This window comes from Danio rerio, chromosome 13, assembly GCF_052040795.2.
Source record: "Danio rerio strain M-AB ecotype USA chromosome 13, GRCz13ab, whole genome shotgun sequence".
NCBI classification, from domain to species: Eukaryota; Metazoa; Chordata; class Actinopteri; order Cypriniformes; family Danionidae; genus Danio; species Danio rerio.
In genome coordinates this window covers 33,994,739-34,012,225 of record NC_141033.1, presented here as the reverse complement: position 1 = coordinate 34,012,225, position 17,487 = coordinate 33,994,739, and the positions used below count along the sequence as shown (strand labels likewise).

At 35.8% G+C, this 17,487-nt stretch overlaps 1 protein-coding gene across 3 annotated transcripts in view; it reads left to right on the top strand.

Moving 5' to 3' along the window:
* The window catches only part of rtn1a (reticulon 1a), a 45,883-nt gene that overhangs the window by 25,536 nt on the left and 2,860 nt on the right, over nt 1-17,487 (top strand). The window contains exons 1-4 of one of the 3 annotated variants that reach the window (NM_199652.2): nt 3,908-4,255; nt 15,394-15,601; nt 15,678-15,816; nt 17,246-17,315. In NM_199652.2, the coding sequence (NP_955946.1) occupies nt 4,207-4,255; nt 15,394-15,601; nt 15,678-15,816; nt 17,246-17,315 (466 nt within the window). In that variant the 5' untranslated portion in view covers nt 3,908-4,206. Of the gene's footprint in view, nt 1-3,907; nt 4,256-9,795; nt 9,891-15,393; nt 15,602-15,677; nt 15,817-17,245; nt 17,316-17,487 lie in introns of those variants that run through there. The other 2 variants (NM_001319289.1, NM_001029967.3) reach the window with 2 other exon arrangements.

The window sequence follows — 17,487 nt, the reverse complement described above, 5'->3', positions numbered from 1 at the left end:
TTAGTATACAGTTGGCCATATTTTTAAAAACTGAGGTTTTAAATCATGGCTGTACATTTAAAGTGAGATGTACTTCTTTTGTTCACATACGCTAAACAATCCCCATTAATTAGATAGCAACCCTTTATTTGCACATTCATGACATATAATCATGACCTCGTGACAGCAGTGGGAGAAATGAACAATTGAACATATTTTGAATCAAATAGTTGTTTCTAGAAAAAAAAACTTGTATGTAATCCTCTTGTAAAATAGGACAGTTTGTGCACATGTGATGCTACTAGCAAGTTTCTCTTTGTTTGTCTGAAGGAACATCAGTCGAGATTGTATTTTCATGTGGTATTCATTTATGTCTTATATTACGACCCTTCGGGCAGCTATAGAGTTACAGAGTTTTTTTAACAGACTTATATTCGCTTGTGTGTGTTGGGGATTGTATTTATTACATTTCACCATCCATTGTTGAATGAAGGTTCTGGAATGTTAGAAAAAAAGAGGTCAACGTCTTTTCATCAGCTTACCTCCAGAGGGCGATAGAGACCGCAGATTTACGTAACAAAGCTTTACATTTTTATCATATTGCCATTTTGCATCAGAACACACATATTTATCCAGTGTTGAAATATATCTTCATTGTATGTTTGAATATCGTGATTTTAAAGTATTTTGAGTTCTGCTTTCATTACTCTGCAATTCTGAGACAATCTGGATCAGCGCAGACCGGCCTGTTGCCATAGTAACAAGGGAGTCAGGGAGTTTAAGCTGTTGCCGTGGTGAGCCCTTTGAGGGAAGAGGATGTTGGAAACAGAAGATGATGATGAAAATGAATAAGCCAAGACAGAAATTGCTGAATACAGTAATATACATACCAACTGATGCATAAAAACACGAAAGTGCTTTTAATATGTTGCTTCTTGATGATGTACAGACTGTGTGATGAGGTTTTCAATTTTTTTTAGATGACCTGAACTCCTATGATCATCCTAGTTAAAGGGACCACATACTACAGGTTCATAGTCAGCTTGGTGAAAGCTGTGGTTATTTTTTTTCTAAAAAAAATGACCTTTTGGCAGTTATACACCTCATTTTTTTATTTAATTATGAGACTTAAATACATTTTAATACTAATTTAAGCTGAATGAGCTTGCCGGATGGTCATCATAACCACACCTTTGGATGTACCAAAAAATATTTCTTAGATTTAAAATAAAGAAATATGAAAAACATACTTATTTTTAAATACAACTGTATTACTTCATATATCATTTAAAAAAATAATAATTTTAAATTAAAAAACTAATAGCTAATAATTACATTTCTTTTAAGAATTTCTTAATGACAAGGGGCTGAGTAAATGAACAAGAAATTTTAATTCTGAACTAATCCTTCAAGAGATTGACTGAAGGAGACGTTGTGTACGTTTTTGTGTGTCATGTCATGAACTCTTGACTGCTAAGTAAATCTACCTTTTGGTACAGAGTAACCTAGCCTTAAAAAAACATTAAAATAACTGTAGAAGATGTCTGAATTTTACAGTAAACTACCGTATTTTATTCATTTATAGTGTTAATAAACCAATATTTTGTAGTAAACATTGTATCTTTGTTACACAGATAAAAACACACCACAAAAAGGTAAATTTAATGTACAAAACTGATGGGGAAAAAAACTAAATAAAGCGTAATAATGTCAACAAATTTACATATGTACAGTTAAATGTACAGTTATTCACCATAAATATTAAGGAAACTTACTGTTAACCAGGTTACAGAAGCATTTTAATTTTTGTTAAGTGTCGCTTAATGGAAATGACCCACAAGAACCGTTCGAAGCTCCACCATAGAGGTCCACTATATGGAGAAAAATCCTGCCTGATTTTCATCTAAAGAATGCATGAAAATCATCTTTGATGATAAGGGGCTGAGTAAATGATGAAGAAATGTTTCATTCTGAACTAATCCTTCTGACGGAGATGTTGTGTACACTTTTGTCTGTCATTATGTCATCATGAACGAGGACTCTTGACTGCAAAACAAATCTACCTTTTAGTATAAAGTAACATAACCTCATCTTACCATTAAAAATAGCTTAAAACGGTACAAATAAGTCTGAATTTTACAGTAAACTACTGTATTTCATAAATTCATAGATAAGCCAATGTTTTGAAGTAGTAATATCAGCACATTGTACCTTTGTTACACAGCCAAAAACTCAACTAAAATGTACATCTAATGTATAAAAGTGATAAGAAAAAATTAAATAAACCATAATAATGTCAACAAAATCTAAATGTACAGTCATTTATTTATTAGTTTTTTAAGGTAAGGTAAAACTTTATTGTCCCAGTTAGGGAAATGGGCTCTCGCCTTCAGCTGCAGTCATCACATACATAGACAAAAAGTTATATACACACCTCCATATATATACATAAACAGTCAAAAAATCAATCTAAGCCATCACCATTTAATAGCTTAATGCTTACAAATAAAAAGAGTTTTTGTATCTATTTAATCTACAGCAAGGTACTCTAAACCAGCGATGCCCAAAAACTAGGGCCCGCTGGCCAAAGTTGGCCCAGAATAACCTTTGATTTGGCCACCCCATCTGAGAAGAGAACGAGAATGATAGGGAAGGTTGAAGCAAACCAGAGATTGTCAAAACAATTTTACTTTTTGTTTGTTTGTTTAATTGTTAAGCTACAAAAAAGCAAACTGAAATTGAATGTTTCAGATAAATGTTCTGAATGAATCAGATTTTTAATGTTAAACTGTAAATACTGTTACTTGATGGAAGACAGTGTTCTAAATGGGATTTATATATTTTTATTGTAAAAAAATTATTTAATTTTAAGTATGAATAAATTAGGAATTTACCATTTGAAACTTTATTGTAATACACTTTAGTATATTAACCTTTAGCCCGCCAACCTAAATCAAATTTGGTTTTTGGCTCTTCATAAGAAAAAATGTGGGCATCCCTGCTCTAAACCTTCTCACTCAGTATGCAGAACATGTGATAAGTCACATACAATTTGTTGAGCATGTCTTAATATGGCCTGTTCATAAATTTGCTGCAGTGACATCTGCTCTGATACACCAATAATAAATAAACATACATTTCAATGGGGCTGGTTTCATGGTGATGACATGAAAGAGTCCTATTTTGTATACTTAAAGAATCCTTCAGTAAAAATTCTTTTCCAATAATAGATTTTTTTTCACAGTGCGAAGACTTCATAATAGGACAATTTTCAGCAGTAAAGAACCTTTTGTGGGATAAAATAATTCCTAGTTGTTCTTGATATATCAATTATAATGTCTTATGGAACCACTGAGGTCAGAAAGAATTTTTTATTTTATAATATTGTTCTCCAAATATTTCACTGACCCACAACAAGCACTTCTCCAGCCTCTCTTGGATCCCAGCTTAAAAGGTGCCAAATTGATTTATTGTCAATTATGTTTCAATATGACCTTTAGAGAATGTGTGAAGGAATTGTGAAGTTTCCAAAAAGTTTTATTAAATTGAGTTCTCTGGGGCCTTTAGAAAATTCTGATTAGTTTAACAGTTATTAATTTATGGGATTAGTTCATGTTACATTACACTAATTATTCGTTTTAAACAAATCATTTTGTTTCAATTAAATAATACCCTTTTTAATTTCGTTGTTATAATGCTGATTACTGTTTTTATGATGTTTATGATATTTATAACCAAGTAAAATCTTGCATTTTCACAAAAGTTCGTCTGCAATGTTGTTAAAGTCAGTGTTTGTGAATAGAAACAAAATAAATCAGACTCCACCCTTTTTGCTCCGACAACAATGCCACTGAGGTCACATGACCATGCTCATGTTTATGTATGAGCTTTGTTTGGTAGGGTGTGGCCTCTTTGATCTGACTCCATCATCATCACCACCACCCCCGTCGGGCTCTGCATATGGTACGGTCCGCTCTCTGGCTCTGCGGTGGAGGCTGCAGTGTTTACCGTTTCATCCAACAGAGCGGCTCCTCTCCTCTCCTTTCTCTTTCCGTCTTATCTGCCCTTTTCCTCGTTAAGCAGCAGCATCCTCTCTCTCTCTCTGCTCTCTCATCTAATTTCTGGCCATTCATGCGGTTCGGACGTGTGAGATAGTGGGTCTCTGAAAGACATACGACCAGCGAAAGGGAAAGGAAAAAGACGACAGCAGTGAGAGAAGCGACAGACATGGATAAAGGGAAGAAAGAGTGCACCTGGAGCAGCTGGAGAGGGCAGGGTACATATTTTTTGTTTTTCTTTGTAAAATACGACAACACTGTGCTTGTTTTGGGCGTTTTATGCGGTGTATTTTGAGCGTGTTTTGCGTTTAACGCGACGCCGTAGCATCCCATCGGTCTCTGCGCTGCTGGGACAAAGAGAATAGAGGAGAGGCAGCTGTTTTGGGATGAGGGCCGGCAGGTGGTCTGTCTGGTTTATACTAAAGCTGAAATCTATGTAACCTCGCCGGATTCGATAGATTAGGCTCCGGCTGCCATTGTACAGACTTCAGCCTGTTTTTATGATCAATCGCGGTTACAGCAGCGCTGGATGAGGCTGTTTCTATAGCAACCAGGTCACACCCATTGTGATTACATCATTCTCCTCAACAGGCATCCATGATACCTGGAGAGGAAAACACGGAGAGGGTGGAGGAGGAAGGAAAGGCTATTTTAAAAAGAAAACAGGGGGAAAAAATGCATATTTTATATAAACGTTGACACAGATAAAGTGAGTTCAGAGGGACTCCAGTTGTAGATACTGCATTGTGCAAGTGTTGGCAATCAGTGTTTGTATAGCGATAGTGTATAGTTGTTTAAAGCTGAAACAAAAACAATTGGCATGTCAACATTTTGTGGATTGTTGCTAGGGTATTCTAAGTGATTGCTGTGTCATTTCATGTTAATTGTTAAGTGATTGGTTCCACACACCAATGAAAAAATAGAAAACATCCTGCTTTTCTATAATACTTTAGTGCCTAAAAAATATTTTTCACTAATATATAGGTCAAAAACAAGATGTTCATTTTTGGAGTGCGCATAAAAAAAATACATAAGTGATGTTATAATAAGAACTATTTAAATGAATGCAGTGCTTTATGTCTGGTCTGAGACCCACTTTATATCTAATATCAGTCCGGCAAGAAAAATGACTGATTTTCAAAGAAATCAGACCTTAAACATGGCAATTTTGTAATGGAAAGACAGTTCACCAAAAGCGCTGAGGCTGGCTTGCTGAAATTAAAAGTCTGTGTGCATATACCCCATTAAAATGTAAGACAGTTATAAATTTTGCTCAGGAAAAAATATATTTAAAAGGACATCATCTAATGCATTAAAAAACTAAAGCTGTATTAAAACCATTTTCATCTTTCATGCAGGAAACTTATTATTTATTAGGTATTCCTTACCATTATATCCTTAAAAAGTCATGATACACTTTTACCTTTTCCCTCTTATGCAATTTTTCTGTCTATTTATGCTCTCTGAATGACATCACAGTTCCCCTAAGGATAATATGACATCAAGTCATTTCTTGTTTCTTGATGATTCATATCAAAGTCTCTAGAGTATAGGCCCCTAACTGCATTCTCATGCTCAGTGACATGCGAAAAGCAACACATAAATATATAAACATTCAGTGATTTATTTTTAAATCCACTCACAGGCCTGAAGCCAATGATATATTAACTCATCTATTTGCATTTATCTGTCAATTAATTTAAGTAATGAAACAAAATAATTGTTTATATAAATTCTACTGAAACTTCTATACTTCCTAATCCCAAGACAAAGTAGTTTTCCTGATTACACTTTACAAAACCAAGCACAGTAAATGTGACATATGATGTGTTTAATTTTCTAGGGATACATGTGATTTGTAATGCTAGAGTCTACTTTACTAGATTTTAAAACATAAACGTGAGCACAATGCATTAGTGGAGTATTATTATTTACTTGTGTTTCTATACTGTATATAAAGAGGCATTTATAAAGAGACTTTCCAGCAGGGAATCAGATAAATAGCTGTGTTTTTCTGCCAAGATTGGCTTGACACACCCTTCCCTGTCACACAGTATGCGCAACCATGAAATCAATAATTAGGAACATATATTCCCTTTAGATCTTAATATATTTGTGTTGTTTGGCAGGGCTGCGCATCCTGTGCACTTTCATTGCTCTTGAGTTCAGGAATTTCCAGGGTTGTGTGTGTGCAGCACTTTTGGTTTTTATTATACTTTTGGCACTCAGAAAATTGGTCTTTTGTGCATTGTTGTTCTAATAAAATTGATTTGTTGTACAGTGATGGAGATTAGGAGCAAAATGTACTGTATGAGTACCAGGATTGTGATCACAGATACTTTGCTGCCTGGGTCACCTATTTTTACGATTTTTGTGTCAGCAGCCCAGATCGTTAACCAATAAGCTACCACCAACCCTAATTAAAACTTAAACAGGCACAGAAATGTGATAAAACGGCATCCTTGGAGTGAATTGGTGAACACTGGCCAATGCTTAATTGTTTTTAAGGGATTGTTCAAGCAAAAATGGCATGTTTGGTCATTGTTTACACACCTAATGTTTTTTAAACATGTTTTAGATTATGTTGTTTATACACGAAAGTCAAAGGTAACAAAAATGATAATTAGCAACATTCTACAAAATATCTTTTGTGTTCTGCAAGATAGGAGTGAGTAAAGGATGACAGATGTTTTTGTTTTATTTGATAGTTGGTTGCACAAAGACAGACAAAGTGAGTGTATCCTTAGGCCAAATGAAATGCGCATATAATATTAAAAAGGTGGTGGAGACAATGCGTCTCGCGGGAGTATAGTGTGCAGTGTCTCACACGTGCTCTTTTTCTGGTCCAGGTTTCAGAGCTTAGCAAGCATAGCACTGACTGATCAGAAAAATCTCATTTGATTTAATAAAACAAGAATTCCTATTATTTAGCCATCTGACTGAACTTGTAGTGCAAAAACATCAGCTACTTTTTCAGGAGATCTGGTTGTGGAAGCATTTTTCACATTCATATTTAGGAAAATTCAGCATTACAAACTTTGATATAAACCCTTGCGTACTGTTTAAATGGACTACCCTTTCATTATTTTCCATTGACTTGCATCACGCAGTCTTGATTGTTGAGGTTTTCTTCTGTTGGGAAAAGGTAAAACTTTTAATTTTTACTCTCAATTATCAACTGATGATTAACTTTAATAATTACAAATTTACCTCTTTCCAACAGGGAAAAACCAGCAACAATAAAGAATGCAGGATTGTATGCTGTCATGGCTTTGCAATTAAAAAATGTCATTATAATTGAAGTCAATGGGACAAAAACAGTCACGAACATAACAAAAGAATAGTAAATTTACCCAGAGTTGAATTTTTGAAAAATTTCAAAGCATTTTCTAAAAATATGTCACCAAAAGTCATTTCACTTGCTGAAACACGGAGAAAGTTCTAGCCAAACTAAAGCTCAAAATCACCCCAGAGTGAATGAAAACATCCCCAACAGCACATAAGGGTTAAAATATATTTGATAATGGTACAAAATACTCTGTATAATGGAAAGTACTACAATGCCATAAAGCATTGCAAATGACTAAAACAATAATTGCAATAGAGAAATACAAAAGTATTATGTAAATGAAGTATCTAATGATACAGTAAGTGTTAGGGCTGTGCGATTAATCGAAACGCAATCATAAATTAGCTAATCCCAAGAGGCTGCAATATGAAATATATATGTATTATATAAATTTCCCCACCCAGAGCAAATGCGTGACTGCTATCTGTGTATGACTGTCTTACTAGCCAGTTAAGTGACCACACTTTCGTTCTGCCCAATCAGAAGTGCAACCGAACTATGTGGAACGCTCACAATAAAACACACAGGAAAGCGTGGACAAGTGGGATGATGGTGTCTGCTGCTTCAGACGGCATTAATAGATAAATTCATATTAAAGAATAACAGGACATCGATAATATGGGAATATTTTGATTTCAAAGACACTGAACAACAACTGGTCATTTTTAAAGGCTGATTTATACTTCTGCGTCAAGCGCAGCCTACGCGTGGATGCATAGTTCTCGCCGTGGCTGCCGGCAGTGCTGACGCGCACCTCTCAAAAAATGTAACTACACGTCGCAATGACACGTAGTGCAAGCTCTGTGATTGGTCGGCTTGTTAGTGCTGATGAGTGTAGGCGGAGGTGAGAGCCACGCAAGCCTGATGCAGCGTGTTTACAAGTGTGGAGTCTCGTGAAGGAGCTCCGGATGGAGTTTTGTCTTCACTTATGATTAAAGTTGTTGCACTTGAACATTCAGGTAGCATTCAGGAAAAAACAAAACACCAGCGAAGAAACTCGACACAGAGGAACATAAACACTTACTGCTAGCAAGCATTTCAGAAGTGTTATTGCAGAGCAACAGAAACAGCTCGCAGAAGTATAAATGCACAGCAACGTGCAAGGCATGCACCGTGGGTCATGCTGATCACTTGACGCAGAAGTATAAACCAGGCTTAAGAGCTGTCGCAGAATTGTTGCCATAGCACAAGGAAATCCAACAACCAGCATCTATAAAAGCACTGCAGGCGGCTAAATGAAAAGCGTCTTGCTAAAAAGTAAACTAAAAGTATTGCCAGTGACACTCAATCTAGTAGCAAGCAACAGTAAAGTACAATTTCAGAGTTGTTTGCAGCCGTTACACCATATGAAGAAACATCACGAAGGCAACTAACGCCATAACTCACTACTGAATGCTCCAGAGAAAAATGAGTGTTTAATTCAGAATATTTATAAACAAATTTGAATAAAAGTTGGAGTTAGTTAATATCTTTTCAGTTCCCTTTTTTTAATTAACACTAAGAAAAAATAAAGATTATTAAGCTGAGGATTGACTACAAAATTATATCCCAAATCAAGATATGTTAAAATAAATAAATAAATAAAATAAAATAGCAATTAGTTATTTTCCCCAAATCATACAGCCATAGTAAATGTTACATTTATTGCAAATTTGTGTGAATACAATTATTATGTAGTCAGGGAGACGGTTTTGATTACATGGAGCAGAACTTTAAAGAAACAGGTGGACATTAAAGGTTTTTTTGCTTGTTTTTTTTTTCTCCCCGAATTTTGAGTAATGCAGTTTTTCACTAGGGTTTCTGCTGTTTAACACAATTACTTAAAAATGAGGTCAATCAATTGACGTCTCAGTTCATGAAAGGTTTGTCATTTTTTAATATGACTCAAATTAATGGCATTTTTACTTCTAAAACTTCAACCGTTGGTTTCTACCTATATTGCCTTTACTAATGACTTTCACTCAGGAAGTGACTGGTTGGGTGTCATTTTGCCCTAGCTGCCAAGCTGGATGAGCATTTCTGATGCTATAATTACCCTCCGACATTTAAACACCACACCAGCACACAATTACCCCCCCCCCCCCACCACCACCACCACCACCTTCTTATTTTAAGCTGGCCCCCGGCCCCTAAGCAATGTGTGTAAGGAAAACTGGAGCACAGTATCTATAGCAACTGCTGCTGTCCCCTTTCTTTCTCATCTTTCTCTTCACACTTGTCACATCAGACGCATTGAACAAGCTGGATTAATTAGGTTCTGTTTATGGGTCACACATGATTTTGGTTTGATTGTGTGTTTTTGTTTTAGTCTGGGCTATTTGTCACCCGGTGTGCAGTGTATGTGGGTGTGAGTGTGTGTGTTGGTCCATTATTAGCCAATGGTAGTATGAGCCGGTCCCCCTCCCTCTCATTCTCTGCCTTTCTCTCTCTCCTTTTGTGTGCGTTCACACTCTCTGTCTCTCTCTCTCTTTCTTTCTTGCTGTCCGCAATCATGGGTGGTTCAGGTCAGTATCTTTCTCTCTCTTCTGGTAGCTTTGGTGTTTTAGAACCAAAATTCTGGAATAGGGAAATCAGAAGTGTGTCTATAATGATGCTGTTAACACTGACATTGATGGATAATTGATTTTTGGTGGTTGTCATTGTGTGTATTTGATTTTAGAACCAGTGTTAAGTCACCTATCTATTGTATATCCTTAAACTAGTGTTATTGTTAATAGTAGTAGTAGTTATTATTATAGTGGTGTACATTAAGTCAACAATTAAAGCTGTATGGAAGGAGAAAGACTGCAAATGTTGCTGTTTTTAAGTCTTGTTCTGTTTAAAGAGGCAGGGATTTATCACAGTGTAAAGAGTTATTATTTATATTTATACATCGCTAAGCTTTTTTTTGTTAACACTATGATTGATGTGAATTGAGTTACTGATAGAGTATGCAACTCTCTATGAAAGAGTGTGCGCTTCATCGTGGACTTGGATTCAAGCAAAAATCTTGAGATAAAAATGGCCGATATTTCTGCCCTCCTCTAAGCTCTGCCGGTCTAAATTTAGCCCAGCGGGACCGATGGGAGAATCACACAGGGGACTACAGATGTCATGCACACGCTAGAGTGTGACGAACCAGCTCCTGTTAGTGTGTGTAACAGTTTCACCCCAAGCTGCAACCAGAGGTGTAAAAATACAGGTGTAAAAATAAAAGGGGAACACACATCTGCTACAGGAGGCTCATGTTGCTACAGAGACTGAAGAGATGACTCAGAGATCTCAATCTGCTGGTTCTCATGGCAACAAGTTAACAATTATATTTCATCTTTGTGATATTTAAAGAAAGATGGAAAGGTGAATATGTTTTATCCAGAGAAGAAAGCCTAGTCCTGAGATGTCCACCAGCACACATGGGTGTTAGACCTGCCTGGTTATGACACCTCGTTATTAGAACGAACTTGCATAGACTTGTGTTTATTCATTTATTTTCTTTTCGGCTTAGTCCCTTTATTAATCTGGGGTCGCTACAGCGGAATGAACCGCCAACTTATCCAGCATATGTTTTACGCAGCGGATGCTTCCAGCTGCAACCCATCACTAGGAAACATCAATACACTATAGACAATTTAGCTTACCCAATTTACCTAAAGCACATGTCTTTGGACTGTGGAAAAAATTGAAGCACCCACACGAACACAGGGAGAAAATGCAAACTCCACAAATGCCAACTTACCCAGCCGGGGCTTGAACCAGCAAACTTCTTGCGGTGAGGCAATTTTGCTACCCACTGTGCTGCTGCATAGACTAGTCTAAGTATTGTAATTCAATTAAATTTAAGCTTATTTGTGTAGCGCTTTTCACAATAGTGCTTGTTTTAAAGTAGCTTTACTAAAGGTGTTCGTTAGATCAGAATTTTTGCAGCTGATATCGAGTACCGATATCAGCTGCAAAATATCGGTATATATAGTATACAAAAATATCGTATACTATACGGATATATAGTACCGAAACTATATGTTTTATTTATGTAATATTTCCAGCCGTTTTTTAGTGAACTTGCAGTAATAGTCAAAAACACAGAAGTTCTTTTAGTTCTTATATGTAAAAAGGCATAAATACATGCGCGGTCATTCAAATATTTTGCTCATCATCTCCAGCTAACACAAACTCTTGTGATCAGTTCATGAGATCAGCCTCATCGGTGAGTACTGATCGAGTCATTAAATGTGATTATCAGCCGATACCAATCTTCCGCAGATTGATCGGATCATCTCTAGTGTGTGTTTATTACATTACAATCAAAATTATGTGTGCGTGGGGTGGACAGTACTGCTGTAAAGTTGAAAATAAACTTAAAGTACCTTATATTGTAGAACTGCAAATTACTTTAAGTCATATCCATTCTATTTCTTACATTTTATTGTCATTTTTTTGTTATCTCGTTTAGTCTTTGTAAAATGGAGTGTTTATAAGAAAGTGTCTGGTGCATATGGAGAGGAAATAGTGTTTCCCACTGCTGGTTTGTTTGATAGTAGTGCAAGATTTCTTTGACCAAAATAAAGTCACAAAAATCTAATTTAGATTTAATTATAATTATAATAATTTAGTATATTGTGATTTTTCTAAAAGGTGATATCTATTCTGTTTTATTTATAAATTAATATTATTATTTGTTATCTTATTGAGTCTTTGTAAAATGGAGTGTTTAGAAGAAAGTGTCTGATGCATATGGGGGGGAAATGGTGTTTCCTATTGGTTCAAGTTTTCAGAACCGATAATTATAAATTATTCCTGAACTTTTAATCAAACAAAAGGCTTTTTTTACACAACAATGGTTTATGTTATAATGGAAAAGTAATTCCTGTTGATAACATTAAAAAAATCCAATTACAAAAATCAGTTAAAGAAATCCGTAACTATATATCGAAACTAAAATACTGGCATATGCATGGCAGGCCGGTAGTGTGGAGCGTCACCACATTTCTAATGTCATGTAAATGAAAGGCGAAAGCATATTTTTAAAATTTGTCTAAATTTGTTTTGTAATGTACCTTTAATAATAATAATAATTTTTTACATTTATGTATATAGCGCTTTACACATTTTTGGGGGGAAATCTCCTCATCCACCACCAGTAAGATTACCACTACTGGTTTAGGATGACATCCACCAATGTAAGCACTCCGTATGGCTACATGCAAATGCAGAGTGGTAGTACAAAATATAAATGCAAGCCATTTAGATGCATGTTGACAGCAATTATATGCTCTGGCTTTCTGTGGAATGTGATTTATAGCAGTAACAGTAAGCTCTGACCCATAATAACAAGTTATATTTAGTTTTTGAGAGTGGTTCATTTTAATCTGTTAATTGTATATACACTGACTGCCCAACACTTTCCCAGTGATGTTGTACTGGTTAGTTGACAGGAAAACAGTGGTGCTGATTTGGTTTAAACGCTAGTTGTACAGCTTGTGTCTGGATAATTATTGGATGCATGTCAGAGCTGGTTACTAAAAGGTTTGAACCCTGCAAGGGGTGATCCTCAAGCAAGACACTTAACATTAAACTGATCCAGTGGGAATTACCCTGTAACTTAAGATGGCACATGGCTATAAGGGTGTGCAGAAACAAATTCAATCCCCCAGAGTAGAGGGAGGATAGGTTATGTGTGAACTAGGTTTTGCCTATAATCTGTTCTAATTTTCATTTATATGTTTGATCAGTTACTAAAACTAAGCCTGCACTTTAAAGCTCTTTCACCCTTTCCATTTCACTGCTATTTGTAAGTGCTGGTTGGTTTGGTGAAGGTTTTTACTATAGCTTACTCTGAGTGCTCATTACATTTCAGCACTTCTGATAATGGAACTATTTGTACTGTCTTACCCAGCAGCAATAATTAACCCAGTAGAGTGTGCGCACACAGATGGTTAGGGTTAGATAAGTTGATAACCGGTGCTGTGAGAGGTAGACAGGTGTGACCTGATAGTCTCAAGGTTACACTTTTTCTCTTGATGGAAAATGCTGGATTCCTACAGTCAAGGAACATTTGATGAGAATTTAAACCTGACTTGTAGATTTTTTTTTTAAGTCACATTTGTATGGGAAAATGTTGAGATTTCTATGGTGAACATACTTTTTTTAAAGCCTTGCAGTAAAATCTACTACACTAATCTACTAACTCCATGTTGTGAAGATGTGCCTGAGGTTAGTCATTTTCATAAATGCATGTGCAGCATGATCCTCAAACAATCCAAATTATGTCATCCTTAAAACTAGTTCAAAGACAATAAATATCTTGTGTCGAGCTGTGGATGAGCATATTTCAGTTTTTATGGAAAGCTTAAGCTATCTCACTGCCAATTCTCTACCGTTCAGAGTGTATGGTTTTTGTGTGTGCGGTAATCAGTTGTTCCTTAATATATTAGTAAAAGTAGGTCAATTTTTGTATGCAGGTTATAGATGAATAGTGATTGTGAAAACTATTGTGTGTTGATTTTATTCACTTTAATGCAAGAATTATAAATAAATGATGTTTTAAATGTTACTATGGAACACAACACAATGTTTTAGAATTATATTCACCAGATAAAAAAAAGTGAAAACACAAAATTTTAGAATCTATCTTGCTATAAGAAAACTAAATATCTTTCAAAGTCTTGATTCCATTGCCCTCCTAAAACTTCGTAAGTACGGTTATAAATGTGCAGTAACAGTGAACTGAACATTTAGGCCAAATACCAATCCTGTTTTTGTACCCTTTTCACTTTGCCCTTAAAACAGAGTGTGAAGGGGAAGGGCTTCAAAATGTACCCCTAAGAGTGTGACAGCAGTACAACACCTGCACACGTCATCATACTGTATGTCATCACTATCTCTTGCTTCATATGAGATCAGTCGATTGTGACTGTTGTAGTTATTCCAGTTGCATTATTCTTTGGTATTTACCATTAGGAAATCACTGAAGGCATATATTATGTTATCATAACAATGTGGCAATAAGATCATGACTATACTGTGCATTTACACTGTGGCCATATTCATCTATGTAAACACACAAAAAACAACATTAACATTATAGCAGACACTGTAAAACAAACTCTAGACTTTACTGACAGGGTATTCGAGTGTCATTGAGTGACAGAATGTTGCGGGACTACTATACAGAAGTAATTATTATGGATTATAGAGAGTGAAATTTAGCGATTTTTATTTTAATTATTATTATTTTTTTAAAGCATGACAGTAAAACATGAACGCGGTTATGAATGTATTAAAACATGTGCTTGTTGTAAAGATTCGTAGTAATGACAAAAAAAAAAACTAACTTGTGGATCTCCTTACTTCTGGGTGCAGCCATGCTGCCACTGTGGCTGGTGTATTCTGGGAATTTTTCTTACCCTCTTGGTTTTGAGTGTAGTCCTCCATTTGAAGGGGTACTGTATATAGCCCTTCCCCGTAGCCCTACGCCTTTAAGCTAAAGAGAATTGAGAAGGACTAAGGGGTACTATTGGGATAGGGCCCTAGTCAAAAATGGGTCATTATACAGTATTAAACATTTGAAGTGGTTCATACCTTCCATCAAAGTTGTCCTAAAACTATTCAGCAACACCCATTCTTGTATTTGGACAACTGTGAAAAACTTTTTCGACCCACTTAAAATGTTGACTACTGTATATAGTCTGTAGTGTAGTCATGTAAGAACTTTTAATTGACTCGTTTTCCATTTTGTTTGTAAACAAGAAGGCCAAGCAAAATGTATATTGTAGAAGTCTTTTCATCCGCACATCTAGTAGGTTCCTGTTAGAACTGTAAACGTGACCATGTACAATGTAAATACTAAGCAGCTGGTAATATAAGATATCTACATAATGATTTACAGAGCAAGTCCAAGTTCTTGAATCTCTTTGTAATATTTCAGCACAAGGATGAGAACTGATGGCTGGATTGAACTCTAGTTTTAATGAAGCATGTTCTAATTATGTTCATGTTCTTCTCTCTCTTTCTGTCTGTCTTTCTCCTCAGTGGTAGATCTAGTACACTGGCGGGATCTGAAGCAGTCTGGACTGGTGTTTGGCAGTGTGCTGCTGCTGCTCTTCTCTTTAACCCAGTTCAGTGTGGTGAGTGTTATAGCGTATCTGGCTCTGGCTGTCCTCTCTGCTACCATCAGCTTCCGAGTCTACAAATCAGTCCTGCAGGCAGTGCAGAAAACTGATGAGGGCCATCCATTCAAGTTAGTCCAGCGTCTTTTCTATTTGTAGATTCCAGATTTTGTAGATCCTTCCACTCTCATGGCTTTCTCTTATCAGGTCCTATCTGGAGGTGGAAATCTCTCTTTCTGCTGATCAGATTAGTAAGTATGTGGACAAGACTCAACTGTACATCAATACCACCATGAAGGAGCTCCGCAGGCTGTTCCTGGTTCAAGATCTGGTCGACTCCATTAAGGTGAAAAATGGCTATGAACATTTCACTCATGAATATTTTGTTTCTATTTTTGTCAAACTCATGACTACTGTTGCATTAAAAAAGGACACTACACTACTATTGACCTGATTCTTGACGTATGAGCAGGCACAGCCATTGGAATCTTTATGGCTTGAGACTTCCGCTCTCATTCACTTCCTCTTTAAAAACAGCTCGTTTTGTGCTTGTTGTTGCAAACTGATATATTAATAATAATTCCTCCCAACTGAATCGAAAGTACTATAAAATATAATGTAAAAAAAGAGCACACTTGCACATTGTAGATCAAGGTCAATACAGTAAATACTTATTCAAAATGAGAATATGCCATTTTGTATGCAGATGATCTTTAGTATCATTAGCTATGTTTCCATCCAAAAATAATCTTTATGCGCGAAACTGGAATAGTCACGATTCCATCGAAGGAGTCAAAGAGAATAAAATCGGCACTTGCTGATTAACTGGTGCCAATTATTGACAGTAAAAACGAAATTTACTGCAATTGAAGAAGCTGCAGGAGAATCTTTGCTTCATTTAATAAATGACATGCACCTCAGAAGACAGTAATGGGGCTTTGTTATCCAAGTATTTAAAATTAGCACATACATCACTCACGTTTCACGACTTCCTTGGGCTAAGCTCCTTTCGACACCCCTGGCGCATACTGCTATTTGTTCAGTAAAAAAAGGGTTTCCATCATAGCTTATGCGCATCGTTTCTTATCAAATACAAAGTTTATCCTACTTAGTTATGCGCATAGATTTTTTATGCACATTTTAAAAAATTTATGCGCCTCTTGGCGTTTCAATCTACCGATTTCTTTTTAAGGGGCATATAGAAAATGCGCATAAAAAAAGGTGGATGGAAACTTAGCTATTGTTGACCTTACTCTTCAGTATGGAAGCACATTAACATGTTGAATGACTAGAAATAATAACCTGTAGTTCTTTAGTTATTAGTTTGAACTGTAATACAGTCAAATTACTTTATAAGTAGTCAAACTACAAACTACTTCTCTACAAGCAATTATTACAGTACATAAAAATATAAATAATATAATATGAAAAAAATATTTGCAACATCAAGCAGCATAACAAGCGTTTTTTTACAGCTACAAATCAATGGAAGCTAATGAGACCAGAAGTCTCAAGCCAATGATGTTCCAACAACTATACGTAAAAGATTAAGGTCAATAAGTGCACTCTTCCCTGGTTGATAGAGAAGTGGTCTTGAGCTTCATCGTTCTGCAAAGACAGACGAATATCATTTTAAAGATATTTTACTATTACTAATATTGTTTAGACAGTGGAAATGTTTGCTTCTTTGAAAGTTTTCAAAGCGAATTGGCAACAAAAAGATAATTTGGCAACTAAAGCATCTGTTTCCTGACACCATATGTCTGTGTGTTTAGTTTGCAGTGTTGATGTGGTTGTTGACCTATGTTGGAGCTCTGTTTAATGGCCTGACCTTGTTAATTCTGGGTAAGAATACAAAACAAACATTCACTTCTATTGAAAAGACTGGGGTTGTTGTTTGGTTTAAGAGTTTATGCTTCACAGAGGCTGCATTTATTTGATCAAATATATAAGAAATTAATATGGTAAATAGTAATACAGTTAAATAAAATGACGTGTTTTAACACATAGAACATGT